The 22,402-nt window shown below is 38.2% G+C and overlaps 2 protein-coding genes and 1 long non-coding RNA gene across 3 annotated transcripts; 1 reads left to right on the top strand and 2 right to left on the bottom strand.

Moving 5' to 3' along the window:
* Nucleotides 1-12,071, bottom strand: DR1 (down-regulator of transcription 1). Its single transcript, XM_005026565.6, has 3 exons — nucleotides 11,514-12,071; nucleotides 6,124-6,287; nucleotides 1-2,968 (listed from the first exon to the last, which is right to left on the bottom strand). Exons 1-3 carry the CDS (start codon nucleotides 11,731-11,733, stop codon nucleotides 2,822-2,824), a joined length of 531 nt encoding a protein of 176 aa, XP_005026622.4. The 5' UTR covers nucleotides 11,734-12,071; the 3' UTR covers nucleotides 1-2,821.
* A 432-nt stretch (nucleotides 12,072-12,503) lies between these two features.
* LOC101801995 (retinol dehydrogenase 8) lies at nucleotides 12,504-22,359 on the bottom strand. Its single transcript, XM_021276937.4, has 6 exons — nucleotides 20,034-22,359; nucleotides 18,750-18,911; nucleotides 17,281-17,460; nucleotides 15,647-15,740; nucleotides 13,785-13,968; nucleotides 12,504-12,887 (listed from the first exon to the last, which is right to left on the bottom strand). The coding sequence occupies exons 1-6, from the start codon at nucleotides 20,128-20,130 to the stop codon at nucleotides 12,654-12,656; spliced, it is 951 nt and encodes a 316-aa protein (XP_021132612.3). The 5' UTR covers nucleotides 20,131-22,359; the 3' UTR covers nucleotides 12,504-12,653.
* LOC113844270 (uncharacterized) lies at nucleotides 12,725-17,639 on the top strand. Its single transcript, XR_003498710.3, has 4 exons — nucleotides 12,725-12,853; nucleotides 15,237-15,338; nucleotides 16,027-16,075; nucleotides 17,344-17,639. It is a non-coding gene; the product is annotated as an uncharacterized lncRNA (long non-coding RNA).
* Nucleotides 22,360-22,402: the final 43 nt, after the last annotated feature.

Here is a 22,402-nt window from a genome sequence, read left to right as displayed (position 1 = left end):
TCATGCAGACATACAACTTTATTAAAGGAACAGAAAAGAAAACTTTGGCAAGAAAGTCACTTAGTGAAAGCACTCAGACTGTCAGAATAATTTGGAAAACCTACAGATAATCTCATCAACTCAACATTTAAGAAACAGACATCCTTACACATTTCAGACATCCTTACACATTTCTTCTGAGACAAAGTAACCATACAGTTCACTAACCAAACTTTTAAGATTCTGTACCAAAACTCAGTGATGCCATGAACTCGGAAATCTTTTGTCTTCACTGAACAGCTAGTACATGGAAGCATAACAGGAAAGCAATAAATACAAAAATTCTTAATTTTTTTCAAAAGACCAGCAAAGATTTTCCCCTCTGCAACTGGTAGAGTTACTTCTCATACTTCATCTGGAATGGCTGAATAAGTAAAGCAGACTCAAAATTTAAACAAGACTACATATGTGAAATTAGTTCAACTGAAGACTAACATATATTATTTCCCTAGCCTCTACTGTGGTATTTCACTTTGACATATTTTCAGAGTAACAGTAGGCTACCTGATCTACAGGGTTTTTGTCCAACTTTCCAAGTCACGAAGGTCAGCTTATAAGAACACCTATACACAAAATGCAATTCCCAAGAGGAACGAGAGCAGGACAAGCCCAGAAATATCGTTACATGCTTGCAAACAACCCCAGTGAAGAGCAATGCCATCCAACAGCACTCAGGTTGTAGAGACTTTGGTCACATGAAGTGTTCAGTGGGTCAAAGTAACAGCAGAGTTTAGTCTTTTTTTTCCTTTATAAATGCAACGAAGAAAGCAAACTATTCATTAAATATAAAAGCAGTTTTATAAAAACACATCAGAATTTTATTGCTTGAAGAATACAGCATATGAAAAAAGCACAAGAATGTCCAAAAGAAAGGTAACAACAATCCAAACATATTACACCATACATACCAGATGCAGTAAAATGTTATCCTGAATTCTGCATCAGAAAAGAAATGTGTGAAAATATACCTAATATTTAAAAGGAAAAATTTGTTTAAAATAGAAAGTGTGAAGGTGTTACAGTACAAATTAGAAAAGCCAACACTGCACATTAACATTGTATCACTAGACTAGTTTTTCCTACCTTTGGTACTTAAACCTTCACAGAAAACCACTTCCTTAGTCAAACCTTGCCTATTTCATATAATAGCCATGAAAGGTTTTTTGTTTGCTTGTTTAAGTTAAATATTCCAACACATACTTTTCTGAGTTTTCACTGCCTGAATGCACTTAAGGAAGTGTTCACATTTAATCAATATGAAACTTAACGTATCTCACACTTAAATCAAATGCCACTATGTGACTGAGACCTGAATATATGCCAATTGTACCTTGTTCAGATCTTTATGTAAAAATGGGCACATCATTTTCTGTCTGCTTCCTTATGTAAACAGAGTGTTGCTGCCCTCCTCAAGAACTGTGACTGGAGAAACCTGCTGAGGACATAAGTTAAAATAAACAATCCGCATTGTTACAGAGCTATCAGATCATCTACAGCAGTATTCAAGTGGCTTTTCTAGTCTGCTCAGATTAGTGTACCAGAAGATATGCCAGTATTACTTCAAGTAACACATTAAAACTCAGTAATGGACACTACTGTGCTTTATTTCAACACAAAGAACAGCTGCTCATCCATTAATCAACAGAATTTTCAAATCAACTATCAAAAGGACTACTACATCATTTCTGTTCCATGTATTGCTGACCACTTCTGGGGAATGGTTTATCAAAAACCTGGACTTACCAACAAACAAATGTGAATGAAGAAAATGTTTACGTACAGCAAGGTATCTTAGTAATCTAGTGGCAATCTAGTCTGGAAAATGTTAGCGTTATGCCAACAACGACTAAACCAAGGTTAAATAAAATCCCTCTTTTATTGTAAGCATGCTCTTAGCTTCAGCTTTCATAGGCTTGAATGTTAATCATTCCCAGTTATAATCAGTGGAACTGGAACAATTCTGTTTTATCAAGTTCCAGCTTTAAATTTCAGCAACATGAATATATCCGGACTAAGCAATACCATCAACAACAGTTAACATTAAATTGGAGTGAAATAATAAGAGTTAGTTCTCCAAAATAGGCAGTCTTTGAAGTGAAATATTCAATTAGGACTGTCAAAGGATGTTATAATAAAACCATGGGTTTATTTTTTTCCACCCCTGTACAAAAAATGACCGAATTTGTACAACTCCTATTAAACATACCTTTCCTAGCTTGATGAAAATGTATCATTTTCAAATTTTAACAAGTGTGGTCTTTGAGCATATATAATATTTATTGCCATACACATCCTCACTTTAAAAAGAACTAAGAATTCAGACTGTACTATGCTGAACTCACTTTTTTTTTCCATTAACAGATTATGTCTACCGTACCACTCCCCCAAAAAACAATTAAAAATTCTAAGTAAGATTTTATAGTTTAGTTAAAAGGGAAAAAATGCAAATGTGGATTTAGAGCTTTTTGTATAAATCTCACTATATTTTATAAACTTGTTGTTTATTGTAACACTGTTTATTGATCAAATAAGTGACGCACTGCTATCTAAAATTTCCATATACACCATTAAAAATCCAAAGTTGATATGATACTGAACCTTAAATCTTCAAGAGTTCAAAAAAAGACAGTTTATACATGTACAGCACACAACAGCAGACACCCCTAGAATACCAATTGCCAGTCCATGATGCATACAAACTTACAGGTAAGCATTCATTTCACTGTTTTCATTGTGCAGGAAAAATATTTCTTAGTGAAGATGGAAACTCAGCTGGTGGATTTCAGATATCATCTTCATCATCTTCATCCTGAGAAGATCCTGCCTGATTGGATGCACTGGCTGAGGCAGCAGCAAGCTGTGCCTGTTGAGCTGCTTGTTGCATCTGTAGCCATTCCTGCTGTGCCAGTTCTGCTTGCTGTTGTCTAGCCTAAAGACATGAATTTAATTGTTAGGCCATACTGTAGCTTGCGAAAAATCTCTAGAACACCTCAGCTGTAAAAGCAGCTCTATCTGCACACCTGCAGATTCCTTCCGTATAATTTTTATTAATTGTACATACAAATAGAGGTACTTCTAAACATATTTTTGTACCAAGATGTTTAGCTATATTCTCTTTTCCTCTCAAGAGGCCACTACTTGGAATATTTACACTTTCCAAGAACAAGAGTCAGGAGCTAGTTTACTCATGTTCCATTGTAAAGATTGTGCTATACAACTTACTAATGGAAAAATTAAGCAAGGCAAAGCAACGGAAAACTTAAGCTTCAATTTCAAGGCATCTTAACATTCAACCACCATTTAGAGATGGGAATAGCCTCACTTTGTTGATTACAAATACTAAAACTCACAATTATGAATTCATACAACTGTATCACACAGACACACATTATTACAAAAAAAAAAGAAGAAAGCCACTATCTTATTTGGCTAAGCAATCTTTGGAAAGCAGAGCAATCTAAGTTCTTCTCAAATAAACACACACACATTGAGGGTATCTGTTACAGCAAGGTACAGTGCTTGTACTTAAAGGTACAAGACACTAACAAAACATTTCAAATAGTTCAAATGGTGCCCTCACATTTTTCCATTTACACTTTTTGCTTGTTGTTTGGCAACCACTTTTGATTTCAACAGTATACCAGCCCACTGTGTTAAAATTAAAACTTCAATTCCTGTTTTCAATGAACATTAGAAAAAAAGTTCTTGAATTAAAAGCCCTTCAGTCGTCTTTATTCCCTCACTGAATTTTCAATTTTTTCCCCAAAGCATAAACAAATCAGTTTCAGAATCAAATGCTAAAAGATGATGCTTTGGAAAAAATTATCAAAACCAGTTTACCTATTCAAAATGTGAAAAATAACAGTCTTCCCATATTGCGTCACATTTCTTTCAGCCTGTTGAGCCCTTTCCAACAAGGATTTTTCAGTATTTCAAAGTTCAAGTGGCAGTCAAGTTACAAGGGGTGAAAAACAACTTAGGGCACTGTAAAGTTTTTAAAGTTTTAAACAAAGGAAGACATGAGCATCTGTGCACAGAGGCATAAATATTTATAACATGCAAGTAACAAGTTCCCTACTAACCTTGCTACAATTAAGTTTACTCTACATTAAGTGAGCTAATGCACATGCATGCACCAGTAATTGGAGACTCAGCACTTCAGTGCCTACCCTCACTGCCACATTTATATCACTTCCTTAGCCATTTCAAAAATGGAAAAAGAAAAATTCCATTGAGTTGTATTGACTAAGAAACCTTAACAGCATCTGGTAAACTTAACTCCTGTATTGGATAGGCCGTTTACATCACCTGCAACCTTTAGTAAGGAAGCCACAAAAAAAAAAAAACAACCTGCTGATGCCCTCACCTCCAAAGATATTTAGAGATACACATGAACATCAGGATGAGCCATTCACTGACTTCAAATATTTACAGGCATCTAAGTTACAGATGTCAAACATTCATAACATTAACAGACAATTATTTTAAAACTAGAGTAGATATTTTCACCCTTCAGGAAGTCTGCATTAGTGTCCTGTTTTTGAATATTAACAAGATTAACACAAACAGGCACTTTGTAAGTATTTTCAAGAATAATTATAGTGCCTCCAACAGCATACAGATACTGTCTAGTATTTTTGGAAAGTTAGACTGACATCTTTGAATTTAAGCATACATTTTCCATATTACTAAAGAATATATATATTTTTAAAATTATTCATACCATCTTGTCAAAGCTGTATTAATTGCCTTAGTTTACACATTGAGGCACGGTACTACAGAATTTAAAAAAGAACATACTTCAAGGGGTCATGAAGCATGGCCTACATAAGGTGGCAATGGTTTTACATTACTTAGGAGCTACTATTCCCTAAATACACTTTATCTTTGCTGTTTGTTCTTTTTTTATTTTGCAAACTATGCTAAGAAATTTAACAAAAAATAAGTAAAAAAAAATAGCAAATTTCCCTGTAAATTGCACCCTTAATTCAGAGGCAGCCATACTGATATTTGTAACATTAGCACAAAGAAAATTGGGCACATATGAATTTCTCATAATTAGTTCTATTAAAGCTGACAAGAGCCATGTGCAATGCTGAAATTTAACTGCCTAAAAATTCATCATGCAAACGAGGTTAACATAGTTGTCACCTAATCAGAGAAAAGTAATGGTTATTAAATGCTTCAGTAAGACAGTAAAGAAAGGGGAGAGGAAGTTGCAGTAATCAGACATGACAACTCAGTAAGAATTTTTCAGAGGAAATTAAAGCAAGCAAAATCAGAAAACAAGACTCATGGTATGGGTAAGGGGAGAGAAAGCAAAGATTATTTTCACATCACTTAATTTAGAGAACCATCTTATTTTCAAATTAAGAATAGTAGAGAGAAAGATGGTGTAGAAAAATAAATACAATCGGGTTTTAGTCATTTAAACTCAGAAGTGTTCAGAAAGTATCTGGGAAAGATGGAAAAGCAAAGACTGGGATAAAGGAGAACATGTGCAAAGGCACACACACAGTGTTTGTATGCAGTCTTCTGTGCCTGAATTGCCTCCTTAAAAATGTATGCATGAATTCACTCAAACAGAATCTTGCCAAGAGTAAAGATAAGAAAGGACAAATTAGAAGTTTTGAACAATCGTTTCTTTCAGAGCCAAAGAATTAATGTGCACGCTGTTTCTGGCCATCAGAAAGATATTTTCACTTTTTACATGATAAAAACTGGTAATTCCTACAACACCAGTTGCCATTTTTAATTTCCTCAGCCAAGTAATTCTTAACGTATTCTCTACAACAGAATGGAAATACCTGTAAGTAGCAGCAAAAAAAAAACACTAAAACTAGAGTATACATGTAAAACGTAATTGTTTGTATGTGTCAAATCAAAGAAACCACCAGAAGTAGCATCTTTTTTATTGGTTTTCCTTTCCATAATTCAAACAGGCCAAGGAAATCAATAGTATCTCTGATGCCACAGCAATTGAAAAGGAAAAGGCATAATTCTGGAGGTGTGCAAGTTTTTGTGGCCTTAGGTCTGCCATGTTAATTATTCCAACCTCATCTGTTCAAGTATTGCTTCACTTACTTTCGCAAATAATTCCTGTTGCTGCCTTAGAAGCTCTTCTTCCGGAATGCCGAGGTTTTCCAAGCGTGAACTGGCCTTTCTTCTCTTTAGTGCTACTGTTTTGCATTCTTGTAAGACTTCTTTTACTTCGCTGATATAGGAGCCAAAACCCAAACTTTCTAGTGCTAGAAAGAAAGAAAACACATTCATCTTTTAGAAGGCTTTTGATAATAGATACGACTGTGTATTTCTGAAAGATTTTTTTCTAAAAAAATAAGTTTGACCGTTTTTCTATTATCAGGTGAAAATCCATGTTTGTAAGATCTGATGATATTCTCCCTTCCACTTCTCTTACGCAATTTAAAAGTGCATGATTTCAGGCTAGAAATTTTAAGTTTAGTCAAGTACAAGCAAAGACAACTTCACTTGCAGAGTATTCAGGACTTTGATGCATTTTTTCTAGAGAGAGGCATGATTCTTTTAAGACCTCTTTTAGATGTTCTACATATCAGAACCAAGTAGGAATTACAGAGCGAAGATGTCATTCCCGTCTGAATCATTATCCACTAATCTCTGAGGAATTCTGTATTTTCATTTTTTCTGCAAGCCTTCCGTAAAGGTAAATTAGGTACCTATAACAGAGCAGAAATGTAACACATGAAAAGAGACCACAGATCTTGGATTAATACAGACATGATATTACCACAGAACTACAACTTTTAACTCTCATCTCTGTGTATCTAAATTTATTTTCTGAATGCCCGTGAACTAGAAGCGTACATTAAACATATGCAAAGCTATGTACAACTCCTTTTTACTTTTATAAACCTTTCATGTCTACACGAAAACAAACTCAGAAACTAAAACGCAGCATTTTAACCTGCCCAAAAAAACTTGAAATGCAGACATACGCTGCAAAAACATATTTTTTAATAATGCAGAAGATTTACAAATATAGACAGAACATGTGGTAAAAGGCATACTGCTTCTTGATTCACCATTTATTGCCATATGCCTCCACGCATACACCCCCCCCCAGTGGAACCTATTACAGACTATGCTAGAAATGTTACATAAACACCAATTACATCTGAAACAAGCCTCCATTTTATTATACCTCGTTCACTCCCAATGTTTATACAAATCTGAGTTTCTTATGGAACGTCAGTTCTTTTAATATTTATCCTACTTTATTTCAATCTTGTCACACACTATTCAAGAAATAACACTAACCTACAACACAGCAGCAAACATACATAACTTTCTAAACCAACTCCTATTTACACTAACTCAGACTACATTCTAACAGGAATTTTGTAAGCAATCTTTTCCTACCCATAACTCAGGTGGCACGCCATTGTATCGCACACCTAACCAATAACCAAAGGCATTCGGTAAGCTCCTGGCTTCCGACCTGGGCCCGAAGAGGCGGTTAGCACGTTGTCTGCAGCCAGGCAGCACCACAGCTGTCTGGTCATGCAGAACTACCATTCTTTTAAGAGACTTGGCAAGCATTTGGCAAATGAGTTTACATAATATGTATATTTCTTAAGAAAAATAAAATTAAAAGATGAACTGATTTAGAGATAATTAAATTACATTAGGCAGTATGCCAGGTCAGCCTCAGCCCACACAGATGCTGGAAACACTTTTTAAAGTTAGTCCACAGTTTGTGAGAATCACCAAAAGCCTTCTAGAAACTATTTAATACAGCCTCAGCAGAGAGGAGGGAAATGTGTTTCGTTGTGCAGAACTGGTTAACTAAGCAGCCCATAAATATCAAAGAACTCAATTCTAATACATAAATAGCATATACGTTAAACCATTCAGACTCATCATGATTTTTCTTTTTAGTATAAGAACCCTACAAGTCTAACTCCACCAAGATTAATTATCACAGCAAATACGTAAATGTTTACGAAAAGATCATCCACAGTGATCAGGCTTGGCAGTCTGCTGCAGAGTATGAGCAACAGCCCAACCTGAAGTGACCAGCAAGATGCAGGTTTTAATAGAAGCTTTACATGGAACTTACAGCAGCAAAACTAACAGAGAGAACTTAGTTACACATTGAATATCACACACAAGAAAAAGATCCAGAAGAAAACGTGATATAACCATGATAAAATTGTACAATCGTTCAACATGGTCAAGGTATGAAGAAACATTATAGAACAGAGGTCTGCTGCCTCAAAACTCCAACGGAAGCAAAACAACTTCAGAAATCCCTGTCTTGTTGAAACATCATGGCTTTATGGAGTACATGCATGGCACGAACAAGCACTGCCTTATACCAAGGTGGTACTTGTACGTGCGATAAGTTACTACTTTATCCAAGCTACCATTCCACCAAAATTTAGAATCTTTCTATTTCTAGAGTCTTAAAGACTGTCTAGCCAGATTGCTGAAAATTTGGTATCTTGCAGATGTTAGAATCATCACACCAAATTTAAAGCAGCATCTTTAAGGGGGAAGGGGAAGGAAACATTTACAAACACCAAATCACAACTGTCAACTCTCCAGCTTCCTCCCACTCTTAGAGATTGCAGGAATGTGCAGATCTGATTAATGAGTTAAGCATAATTAGTTCTACATTTGTTTTCAATACAATCAGGTCACTCATACCTGAGATTCTTACTCTTTATGCCCCTTTCAAAAGAAAAATAGCTTCCAATGTGAAATTCCAAACCAAAACAGATTTTTTCATTAAATGCTGAAGTGAACGGTGTCAATAGACTGATGGTCCATGAAGAGAAGAGCCTACCTTCCTGCAACGCAGCGCCTCGTAGACAAAATAATCAAAGTAATCAGCTCCATAAAAATAGCGATCTAACACATTATTTTCAGAACTCAATGGAATTTCAGTTTCTCACAAAGAAATCTGCCGCATCATAACTCTCTGAACTACCAAGTGCAGCTGTTTTCTGTGCCGGGTGGAAGTCCCCAACGGTGAGTTTCAGTAAGAGGCACAAAGACCATCTCTGCTTCAGCCTCACAGCCTTGATGCCTCTGGGCACTCCGCAGGGAAGCAGCTGCACATTTTATCACTAGGAGCGAGTGCCCGGCATAGCCTGAGTCCATCTACAGAGTCAGACCTCCCAAGGGATGCAAGGAGCCTCTGCTTTCCTTTCTCTGTGCTGCTCGTAGGCACTGTGCCAGCCCTGTGTTTGCACTACCACACAATGGAACATGGCATGGACTTCCTCCATCTGAATCAGAAGCTGCTGGCAGGGGGAAGAGCCCTAGCCCAGCCAGTGGCCACACAGCCACTTTCACTAGTGCAAAGGAAGGGGTGGTTTAAGTACCACTGCTGCCAAACCCGTAATTACAGCAACGGAGTTGCAGTTTCACACTACCTCTAACACTGCCCAGCAGCAGGGTGTCACCAGCTGCAAAGGGGTCTCTTTCCCCTTCCTCCTGCCCAGTGAAATACCCTTCCTGCTCACCACCCAGCAACGGCTTGTTTACAGAACAGCCAGATCCATGATCTCACCCAACAGAACGTGGTTCCCGTCCCGCCTCCAGCCCCTCCAAAAGCCACAGGGGCAGTCGGATCAGAGGTTGCTGGAGTCAGCTCCAGGGAGGGTGCAAAGAGACTCCTTTTGGCAGCAGCCAGTTAGCTGCGATGTGATACCCATTAGCCTCACTTCACCTGTAATGGAATTGGCTCACACAGTTAAGAGGACAGAGGCATCCTGATGACCACAAACATATTTCAATTACTGGCTTTGTTAGCATCACTGTCATGAAGCTTCACTAAAAGACAGTCAAAAGAGCAAGTGCCTAGCATGTACGAAGATCAATAAAAGTGCTGAAATGCTGTCCCTATATACAGATCTCTGCTGTTTCCACACCTAACAATCTAGACCCTCATACTTCACAGAAGTACCAGCTGCTAACTGACCAGCACCTGGCACAAGCTAGCAGCACACACACCTCCCCACAGGTGAGGACTGCAGTAAGTCCAGGTACAGTAACTCCCACCTCCAGAAGCACTACAAGAAGGTACTGGAAGAAATTTTCTTCAGCAGTATCTCAATAAAATGGAGAAACCTAGTCTGAAACAAACTTTTACTAAGTCAGATAACACAAAGACACAAGCTCACCAAGATCCTCAGTTGGAAACCACCTGCCGATGATACACACATAGACATTCTGATTTCAGTTTGTCTTCAAAATAAATAAAAAACAATAATCCTCTGACAGCAATAGGTTTTCTAAGAACCACATTTACTGAGCATAAAATACTGCCATACCGGAATTCTTTATTGTGCTCAACCTTAAAGACTACCTCTACCCACATGTTAAGAACTGAGCTCCAAACTTTCAAGGATCACTTGAAAAAACTATCCCTGCATTGAGAAGCATCACACCCAAAGAACATTTCCATGTGCAGGCACCTGCTTGACTCTTCACTCTCTGAGCTTCTGTAACAGAGCTGCTTTGCTAAGCTTCCAGGTATACATCCTTTTTATTTAACATTAAAGCTCACCATATCTTCTTTGCTGTTCATAGCCTTGTCAAGTACTTGAAACACTTCTGGTAAGCAAGCTGATAGGAATCAAATTTTGTTTTGTCTGATTGTTTTAAAACAGGGAATCTAGCAGCCCATTACAAAATGAAACTTTTTTTTTTTTTGACTGACGTGATACCTTCACAGTCCTGGAAATAGCTCTACTGCAAGTACTACAGATTACAGCTCAGCCAGGCAGTGAAATGAAGCACCCTTTCACTATTATTGCTACAAGTTTGTTTGCAGCAGTCCCTGGCTTCAACCATCTTCGCTTAAAAAACAAAGCAAATGGTTTCTGACAAAAGATGCCTGCTGCAGACTTACCCATGAGGGAAGAAAACTCCCTAACTAGGGCAGAAATTAAAGAAAAAGTAAACAAGACACAAAGAGGAAATTTTAATTCAACAATGGGAAATAGAAGGCAACAGCTGAAAAAGATGCAAGGAAATATGTCTCGTTTAAGTGCTCTCTCCATCAGATATGAATTATTAATATTAAATGATCATACTTGGTGGGTAACCCTGGGGAAATATTTTACTCTTTGTAAGGTCCAGACAGGAATGCTCTGGGTTAGAAACCGGACCCCACATATCCAATCGCGTCTCTTTTGTCAGTCTCCAATAACATTCAGTAAGTGCAGGTCTTGCTGTAAAATAAACCTGCACAGCCATTCCAAAACGCAGACCTTATTTCACAGCTACAAAAAAGGTTTATGAAGGCAGTGACTTCTCCCAAAGAATCGCGGACTCCTCTGAATCACTAAACAAGGGCTGATGCCAAGCACGCTCACCACTCACTAGCCACACAGCCAGCCTTCCCTCGCAATGCAAGAAGCCACAGAGGAGAGAGCTGCGCGGGGCCAGGAGCGCCCCGAAGCCCGGCTGCCGCCGGGGCTCACCTTGTATGACGTGCTCGGGGGATATGGTCTTCTTCTCGGACTTGTTGCAGATCTCGTTGGCCTCGGAGGAGATGAGGTGGATGAACTCCGTGCAGCAGTTTACCACCAGCTCCCGGGCGTCGTTCGCCACGCGGACGTTGGGCAGCGTCTCCTTGATCATCTTGTTGATGGCAGCCCGGGGGATGGTCAGGTCGTCGTCGTTCCCCGACGAGGAGGCCATGCTGGCTGCCGCGCTCAGGGGCTCCCCCTCGCCTCCAGCGCGGGGGGACCCGGCGAGGGGCGGCGGGCGGGGAAGGGCCGGGGGCGGCGCTGGGCGAGCGGCGCGCGGCGGGCCGGGAGGCGCGGCGGGGCTCGGGGCTCAGCGCTCCTCCGGCCGCGGCGCCTGCCCCGGCCGCCTCCGCCACATCCTTCGGGGGCCGGCGGCGCCGCCTCAGGAGCGGCCGGCGGGCGGGCGGCCGCAACACCACGCGGGCCCCGCTCCGCTGGGCAGGGCAGGGCCGGGCCGGGCCGAGCTGCGCTGCGCTGCGCGCCCCCGGCTGCGCTCCCCGGCGGCGGCGGCCGGGCCGGTGCTGAGGGCGGCCGCGAGGCGGAAACGCTCTGACTGCGGGCTGCGCGGGGCGGCGCTTCCGCCGGAAGCCGAAGCGCGCTTCCGCCTCCCGCCTCCTCCCGGCCTTCCCGCCCAGCGCCGGAAGCGGCGGCGCCGCGGGGGGCGGGGTCACGTGGGGCGGCCGGGCCGGGCCGGGGGCTGAGGGGAGCGGCACGTGACGCGGACAGGGGGGCGCCGGGGAGGGGCCCGGAACGAGCGCGGGGCTGCGGCTGCGGGGCTGCTGCAGGAACAGGCAGGCAGTGACCCACACACAGCACAGTGTCAGCAGTGAAGAAGCACGGGTTATTTTTTGTATGTATATATTATATTCCGTATATTAAATACTTGAGAACCAGTCAGTGCTTGTTTCCATGAAAACACATCTCTATAAAGCAGACTAAACCTAGAGTTAAGAGGATTTTAATTTTAAGGTCTGGCAAACTAAAGTTGAAGATACATGCATTGAGGTTAATATCTTGGAGCTTACATCAAATCATAAGCCATTTAACAAAATAGTAACTGCAACCAATGTTCCAGTTTACACAATCTCGTGCTTATTGTGAGGGTTTTCCTAGGTCAAAGCTCTTTCTGCTTCTCCACCTTAGCAATTTGATAAAGTTAAGACTTGCACTGAAGATTTTGTCATGATGAAAAACCATTTTGTAGAATATATCAATGGGTAGATCTCCATTTGGATCTGCGTATTTGAGAGTTGTCATCGGCGTGTACAAGGTGTTGGTCTGATGGCGAAAAGGTGGGTTTTCTGCAAGAATTATCTTTACTGTGTGCTGTCAAGAAAGAAAAATGAGATCTTTAAAGAACCCTTACCAAAATAGTAAGTTGAACATTTAGTTTTCAACTAAGGAGAGGAAAAGTGGAAGAATAAAGTTTTAGAACTGTGTAAAATGCTGCATGTAGTTTTATGAAAATGTCATTACATTTTTTTTTCTTAAAATAATGTTAAAGCCAGAAGTACTTATTCACGGTCCTAATTCTGTTCATCTACAGCATGATGATAGCACTTTACACTTAAGTATCCTGCATAGTCCTCCAAAGTTATCCCTGTGGGCCCACAATAGGTGGATACTTTCTCTTACTGTTGACTGGAAAAGGATCAGAACAGTGCGCTTTGCAGCAAGATAGGGAAGCTTCAGGTGACACTTGAAGCTCCTCAGTAGTAGCCAGCACCTGAAATTGTTGTCCCCTTCCTGCAGACAGCCCTAAACACCAGGAACTATGTCCAGGTATTTTCTATTATGCCTTGGTGTTGTACGGTAGCCAAATGAACTTCATATTAGCCTTGCATTAGTGAAGGGAGTATTAGTGAGATAGAGAGGCTTTAAACAAAGGTTCCCAAAGGTAGGAACCCTGCAGAGACAGAAGGTAGCACTGTGGGATGCCCAGACTTCACTGGGTCCGTGTCCCCAGTCACGTGTAAGTTACAGTTCACAATAGTCTTAAATTGCAAAATGAACATTCTTTTAATGTTCTTACTGGTTTTGTTTAAGACTTGAAATTCTCTCAAGGTTTTTAAAATTATTTTAAATTACATAAATTCCATGTACTTAAATCTTAACACTTCTACAAAACAAACAAACAAAAACAAACAAAAAAACACATCACCAACCAACTGGTGCATTCTTAAATTAAAAATATACAAGAGAAGAGATTTGTTGGTAGGTTACCTCTGCAACATCCTCAGCACTTTGTCCCAGGCTCTGGAAAATTTGTTTGTAATTTTTAAGGTAAATATTAGTAAACATCTCAGCTGTTTCCTCATCTGCAGCTGAAAGATCCATTTTCATTCCATCTTCAAACACTTTTCTTTCAAACTCTGTAATCACTGGGCCTGGTTCAATCAGACTTAACCTATTCAAAAGCCAAGATATACTGATTACGGACTACTCTCCTCATGGGAAACACACCTCTCTATACTTCTTTAAAAAGTACATTAAAGAATTGCAGTCTTGATTACATGCTAGCAAGCAATGTTAACATTATATTTTGACAAGGTGATCAATAACATGTTGAATTTATTCAATGAATACTGAATTATTGAAACTCCTACCCATCCCCATAGATCAGAAAGTCTGTAGAGCTTAAATTTCAGGGAAGCACAGCAACTTAGTTCATATGGAAGTGCATACAGTTGCTACCTGCCGTCTCACAGATGTAGAATCTGAAAATTATTTATCCACAAGAATTTCAGAAGTACAAAGAAAAAATAACTTCAGGATCATAAAGTTAATATATATATATATATATATATATACACATATATATATACACATATATATATGGACAAAATCCTACATAGATTTGCTACAGCTTTCTCATGATAATATTAGAAGTAGATTAAAGTTGCAAAAACATGGATTTTATTTGTCAAGCTGTCAATATCACATAACTCAAGATTCCCCTACAATACCATATAAAACAAAATACTGAGAATTTTGCTGTTGATAGACCAATTTGGCTGCTGCCAAATATGGAAAAATTGATTTTGATACTGGTCAGATCTTTTCTGGTTCTACTCTCAGACAGTAATTATCCCCAGTCACAACTTCTAAGAAGACACTCCTTGGGATAGGACCTCTTCATAGGGTTGAATTTTGGGCAGGCTCTTCTTTAGAACTAAATCTACAATTGACCTTGGCAGCAGAATTCCAACTGCTGCTGGAATAAAAGCCTTTTCTCCTGCATCACTCTTCACACTGGACCTTGAACTTTTCCTGTACTACATTCTGCACACTACATTTTTTAAACCTTCTTTTTTTCTGTTTTTGCTTTTTATTATTACAATACTCATTTTAAATCTCTCCAGGCTTTTCAGAGATTTATACAAAATCAAAGTTTGATTTATACAAAATCAAAGTCATGTAATCCCATGACAGCAGCTGTCTCTTCTCCCACTGTACAGGAGCTAAACACTCAAGCATACAGAGATGCAAGGGATGTTTAACCGTTGTTGGACTTCACACAAAGAACGGTGGGAGAATTATACCAAAGTGAATACATTTGACAAATCACTGAAGTCCCATAGACAACAAACAGGACTGTTCTCTCAAATACTGTTTTAAACACCGAAAAATAGTACTGCATTCTTGTTGCTTTCCTCCCACCTCCTGTCCTTATAGGAATCTCATCCTGTGATCCTTTCTGATGAATTTCTACATGCTGTCTTTGAGCCCTTGACCTCTAGAAAGGACTGTTATCCTTTTAAAAGGAAAACATTACAGGTTGGTATTATTTTATTTCTATGATATTATATGCAAGAATCTGTTTTCAGAAGTATTATATAGAGTATATTTTATCCAAACCTAAAAACCTCTAACTGTCTATAAGAATGTTTATTTTTGTATCAAAATTATTTGTTTATGTAGTGTGAAGAATGTGGACACTTTGACGCCTTTTGTGATGTATGGTTTCCGTGGGTTTCTCAATCTGTTTCTCCTAGACAGCAGCAAGCTTTAAACATTTGTGCAGTAACTCTGAATATATTTACAACTGTCTAAAGTGTAATTTACACCTGTGGTTCGATACTTACTGCAGTTTGAACTTCAGTGCTTGTATAGCTAAACTTTCGCAAAATCCTTCCACCGCAAACTTTGATGCAGCATAAACATCATTAAATAAGATACCTGATGGTACAAATAAAACAGCCTGAGAATGCGATCATATTCAACATGCAAGCAGTTTAGTTTTAACACTTGTTTTCCTAGCAAGACTACAGAAATTCTGGGAAAATACATTAGACCAATATCCACAAGGATTTTCTTAATGAGACAGTTCATTAGTAATAGTAGTTTAATATTCTGAGTAGTTAAGTAGTATTAAATACTGCTGGTTTGTTTGTTTTTGCATATGTTCTCAAAATTCCTTATGCTAGAGCATGCTTGACTAACTTAACGGTTGTCCCCTTTCTAGCTGATACTGTGATCTCTCTGGCTGCTATTTAATATTCTATAGTCTACGGGTAAGTGTATATACATACAATGCCACCTGCACTATTTATCAACAAGACTCCAAATAGACTGGAGATAAACACAGAAACTGACCAGATTTGATTATGCAAGAGATCCATCTTGCATCTGAGGGGCTTAGGGCAATGACGTTGATCTGGGGAATGGAGCACCTCTCTTATGGGGACAGGCTGAGAGCTGGAGATGTTCAGCCTGGAGAAGAGAAAGCTCCAGGGTGACCTTACTGCAGCTTTTCAATGCTTAAAGGGAGCTTATAAAAAAGATGAAAAGCAACTTTTTGCTCAGTCAGATAATGACAGGACAAGGGGGAATGGTTTTAAAATAAAAAAGGGGAGATTAGAGGTCAGGAGGAAATTCTTCACTGGGAGGGTGGTGAGGCCCTGGAACAAGTTGCCCAGAGAAGCTGCAGATGCTCCATCTCTGGAGGTGTGCAAGACCGGGTTGGATGGGGCCCTGAGCAACCTGATCTAGAGGGAGGTGTCTCTTAAATGATCTTTAAGGTCCCTTCCAATCTGAGCCATTCTATGACTTGGAAAAAGTAGTACGGCAATCCGATAACCACACTTGCAGTTTGCTTTAGGACACTTGCTCACCAGAATAATCCAGGTAAAGATCAATGCCAGTGCCTTAGTAATTGAAACAAATACAGTCAGACCAGAGGGAATGGTAGAAACATCATTTTTCTTGCTAGAATTAGCTCTGTGAAACTTTATGAAGGGAAACTTCACCAAAAGATGGTGCAGTTGTCCAGGACATGACTGGAGTTTGTTCCATTAGCACAGCATAGCAAGTGTACTTGCCTGTCCCCAGAATCCTTTCCAACAGGAAAGTGAAAAGTAATATTACTAAATCTTGTTTTGCAGGTAATCTCCAGTAATTAAAATAATAATAATAAAATAAAAAATAGAATTTGACTTAAAACTGATAGCTTTACTCCCATGAAAAAAGAATTCACTCCACAGCTTTTGTTGTTAAGATGTCTTGAGAGTAGTTGTGCATACTACTGGGATACATAAAACACCAGATTTATGCTATGCTTCTTGGAGTTTTAGTATTACAGAGCTCAATAAATAGATATGCTAACTCCTGCACTTTTTTTAGGGAGAAAAAAAAAAAAAAAAGAGGTGTGTTCTAGATTGTACATACTGAACTTTTAGATTAAAAAAGAAAAAAAAAAAAAAAAAAAAAAACACTTTGCCTTGTATTCCCATAACACTGCTTATTATAACTATATGCCCGCTCTTTCTCCTCTTCATGTCAGGCAAAATCTCCTTCAGGAGTCGAACCAGTCCAAAGAAGTTGGTATCCATCACCGTTTTCATTTCATCGATGGTCTGACATTCAATTGGTCCAATAAGCCCCATTCCAGCATTGCTAACTGCACAAAACAGAAGATGACAGTGACCAATAACATCCCTAAACATTAGCTTATCTTTACTGGAAAGCGTTTAGATGTAAGATAAGGATTAGGGATTAAATAATGCTTAGAGAAAGGATTAAAGCACAAAAGATATTACTGTGTTAGTCAAGCTCTGCAAATACACTTCTCTATTTTTATTTTTTGCTTAATTATGGTTTTAATCCAATTAAAAAATCAAATTATCTGATATTTTGCATTTTAACCAATTTATTTCTGATTAGTCCTTTTTCTTTAAATTAGAAAAGGATTACAGGAAAATGTGTCAAGAATCATCATTATTTGTTCATCATTCAGTAGCATAAATTAGAGCCTATAGTCAATGCCCATATCAATGAATACAAGACTTCAATCTATTCCAAAAGGTGCTAGACTAGGCCATATTTTAGTATGCCCTTTAGGTTTTTGTTTGCTTTAAAAATTCACGTCTTTAAAAAGAAACTTGTTTGTGTTTTTGTGTGTGTGTGTGTGCATGCGTCTCTTAGGTGTTTATAGGTGGGGAATGACTGATAAAACTGGCATGCTGCAGACTGTATTATGCTCCGATTTGACACTACTGTCAAATCGGAGCATAATTTTTTTGACACTACTGTGTCAAATCGGAGCATAATACAGTCTGCAGAAAAATTTTGTTAAATGGTTCTTTAATGAGTTCTCAAAATGAAGACAGGTCCTTGATTTTCTCTTAGAGATTTCATTGCTGAGAACATAAGCATCTTTCTTCTATTACTATTTATTTTTAGCAAAATAGTACAAGAACACTTCTTGCTAAATGATTTGCACAGTACAACTGTAATTCTCAATACAAAATTAAAGTACTCTTACTTTGCATTTGTTCTTTTACTTGCTAATTACCAAGTGCTATTGCTTTCTTAGTAGACAACACTATTAATTTTATTATGAACAGAGCTGTGCTTCATCTATAGGGCAGAAAGTTGTACATGAAGACACAGATTTAGGCAAGAGTTCTATTCTCACACTTACTAAAAAACTGCATCATCTTATCCAAGACGTATCTTTTCTGTGATCAAGTTTCTCCTTTGTAAATAGGAGAAAGGTTTCCCTGCTTCAGGGAAGCACAGTGAGATTTAATCCATATCTGCATGAAGCCTTAAGAATAATGAACAAATTAGGCAATTATTATTAATTTGATAATTTAAAAAAATACACCAATTAAACTTCTCCAGAGTGTCTGAATAGATGATAAACAGAAAACTTATCTGTTCACAGCATGCACATCTTGTACTTGCCTAAGACATCAATCCTTCTGTCAGGGATACTATTCACACAAGTTTTAATGGACTGTTCATCACAGACATCCAGTTGTTTAATTTCCAGGGTTTTGCCCAGCCTGCGACCTGCAGCCTCCTCAAGTGTGTCCTTCTTGGCCAGATTGCGCATTGTGGCGTACACTGCAACATGTCAGAAGCAATAGTTAGTCAAAAATGAAACCTTTTCTGTGGTAATGTAACAGAGAAGTATTAAACAATATTGTTTCATTCATATCTTAAATATCATTGATAAAACCCAGTTAAAAATTGAAGTGGAAAGAACTTATTTTCAATGCACATGACACTATTTTTCCATAATCTCATTCTGAAACCTTCAAGGAATCTAAAAGAAGAATTAAACCAGTATGTGCAATGTAAAACATGCAGCATGAGAAGACACTACTATCAGCAAAATTTAAAGCAATGGGTGCCAAGTCAGGCTGCTGAGTCATCTTTAGTATCCAAGCACAATATGTTTAGCAGAAATATCAATAACTTTACTAGGGAAAAAAAAAAAAAAAAAAGTGGAAGACAGCTGGTTCCTCAGATTGCAAAAAATGTTCATTTGTGCAACCTATTTCTCAAATTAGAAATTAGTTTTACCCTTCCTATGCCCTAATTACCAAAAAAAAAGTATGAATCTGCATCCAGCCACTTGGCAGTAAAATACCGTAAGAATAAGCTTGAGAAACTGATTTTCTACAGATTGCTGTATTTACTTTGCCATCCATTTTCAGTCATAGCAAATATCCCATTTTGCAACAGAAAGAAATCCCAGTCTCACACTTTTATGGGTGAACAGCATTTCAGCATTGGAATAATGAATCACACTTCAGGGAAAAAATGTAAATTTAAGAATTCTTTTCCTAAATTAATTTTGTTGGTCTTCCAATTGGCATGCATGTTTCATTCAACAGAAATTTAGTAGCTAGAAGCAAAGTTAACTGTTTGAATGCATATCCAGGCAGCACACTGCAGGCATTTTCAACTATTTATGGTGGAGTTTTTTTGTAAACTAATTTTGTAACAAGTTCAAGTAGGTGTTCAGCTTTGATACAGGTACAGAAATACCATCTGCTTACAGGAAGCAGTTTATTTGCACTGTATCACATTTTCTTGAATGGTAGAAGGGGGTTAAACGGAAAGCAATCACTAGATTGAATACAGTCAGCTCTGATAAATCATGGAGGGAGGGAAGAGAATATTGCATTGAAGAACGTATACATATATATAAATAAAGATAAATAACAGAAATATTGTTACCTTTAAATCTTTTCTGTTCATCTTTTGCCATTTTTACAGCTAAGGCCAGTCCAATTCCTGAGGAGCAACCTGTAATGAGGACATTTCTTTTTGCCATCCTTTTCACTGTGCGGTTCAAGCAAGAGTTCTTGCCCAGAGGCACAACAACCTAAATGCAGCTACAGTATAATTGTCACTGGCCTTTAATGCTATCTGCAGCTTTCCTGAGTCAACAAATCCCAAAATGCACACCTGGACCCTGCATGATTAAGGGATAATCTCCATCTAGACAAAAACAGAAACAGATGCTCCCGCATGAGCTTATAATCTGCATTACCAATATGGACAATATTTAATATAAAACTTAATTAGTCTTTGAAATGAAACATTTGTAAACTACATAAGATTTTTTAAATAGTATAATAATCATTTTGCACATTACTGGAAGAAAAAGCTTTGCCACAATTACAACAAATACCCAAAATACGACCCCTTTGCTAAAGGTGTTCAGAATTTCAATGCTTACAGCACCCTCCACATCCTTTTGAAATAGAGCAGCACTTGAATTTATTCCCTGATATCTTATTATTATAGACATGTTTGTAACTAAAAGTCCTAACAGGCTTTATAGAAAAAGTAAACTGAAAAGTATGCTGTCGATTTGGAAGGAGACAAGTTATTTAGACAGATTCCTCACATTTATTTTTGGCACTGTTCCCATACAAGAAGGGGGAAAGTGAGCAAGCATGCTAGCAGTGAAGAACAACCAGAAAGACACTAAACTGACCAACTTCACTACATCCTTGCAATCACTGAAGACTTCGAACATTTTCTGTTCTCTAGCTGACAAGCTGAAGGAAAAAAGTTTTCCAAGAGACAATAACCCCATGTTAATACAATACAATTCAGAAGAATTAACTTAGTTTTCCAGGATTTGTGTAGATGTAAACTAGTTAGTAACTCAAAAGAGTAGAACTCTACAGAAATGCTTCACTGAAATGATGTTAGCTTTCCAGACAAACTCATATTGACAGTATAACAAATGAAATCATTAACCTCTCAACAATACAACATCTAAAGTTAATGAGAAATTGTAATTATGTTTCTATTTATTTATCAGGTTAGACCCATGGCTTTACCAAAGAAGTTAGTGTACACAATTAGATACACAATTTTACTGCAAATGCTGTTTAGCTGATTCAGCCATTAGGCAAATTGCTATTGCTGCTCATGCACATTTATATTTAGTGCATGTAGGAGGGGCAAGCAAGGCTTTATGCAATACTACGTTAGTGGAATTCCACTAGTGTGGGGATGCAACTGTAATTACAGATAGGTTATATTTTCCCCTTGAAATCTTGGTTTGAAGGGCTTTAATGTTCCTTTGCTTTAAAAGACCAGTCTGAAGTTTGATGCACACATTTCTAGCCTGAAGGCAAACTGATCTGCTTAACAAGAGGAAAAATATTTTTTCAATTATGCTCGTCAAATTAATTTTACTGATTGTAATTTGGTGTTATGTAGAGGAGCAGATAGCTTATTCTGAAATATGTCATATGGTAATTTCCCCAAGTAAACAGCACTTTTTGCTACATCATAATTTTTATAAGAGAAAAATAAATTATCTGAAACTGCAGAAATACATACTTCATATGAGTGTATCTTGAACTTATCAACAGCTGCAAAGTGTGTGCCTGATTTTGTATAACCACTGGAAGTAGAATAGTTGGACTTGTGGAGCATGTTTGAATAACTAGTTAAATTGACCTACCTACTACCAAGGAGGTTAGCACACTTCCACCTGCAGAGTCCCTGAAATACAATGATTTGTTTTGGTTTGGTTTTGGTTTGTTTTGTTTTCTGTCTGAGATGCACTCTTAAAACACTAAACACCTCATTCAGGCTTAAGCCTTAAATTAATTTCTGTTATTCTCTGCTCTACATCAAATGTCGTTGGTAATTCAGAATATCCAGTTAGCAATCTCGTATCTTAACGCACATAAATGCTTGCATTAATCAGACTCAGATTTAGGCCTCTCATATTTGCAGTTTCTGGCACTTATGTAATACAAGCACTAAAGACTGGGGTCACTAGCCATTTATACTAAATTGTGTAATACTTCTGGAAAACTGTTTTAGTTTGTAAGGGAACAGTCAAGCCTTATAGCCCTGTCCCACACAACTCTGCACCTGAAAGACTCTGGTTGGAGTGAAGCGCACAGATTTTCCCAGCATCTATTAATGACCAAATCAGTGACCTAACATTTCTTACACACAGGTTCATTCTAATAAACATAAAATGTTGCAGGGACGGTATCTTAAGACACACAAACAAACAACAAAAAAACTATTCCCAAAGAAAAACTGATAAAAAGATAATACCATTTTGC

The sequence above is a fragment of the Anas platyrhynchos genome, chromosome 8 (genome assembly GCF_047663525.1).
Source record: "Anas platyrhynchos isolate ZD024472 breed Pekin duck chromosome 8, IASCAAS_PekinDuck_T2T, whole genome shotgun sequence".
NCBI lineage: Eukaryota > Metazoa > Chordata > Aves > Anseriformes > Anatidae > Anas > Anas platyrhynchos.
Note: the sequence above shows the minus strand (reverse complement) of the source record. Positions and strands in the feature narration are given on the sequence as shown.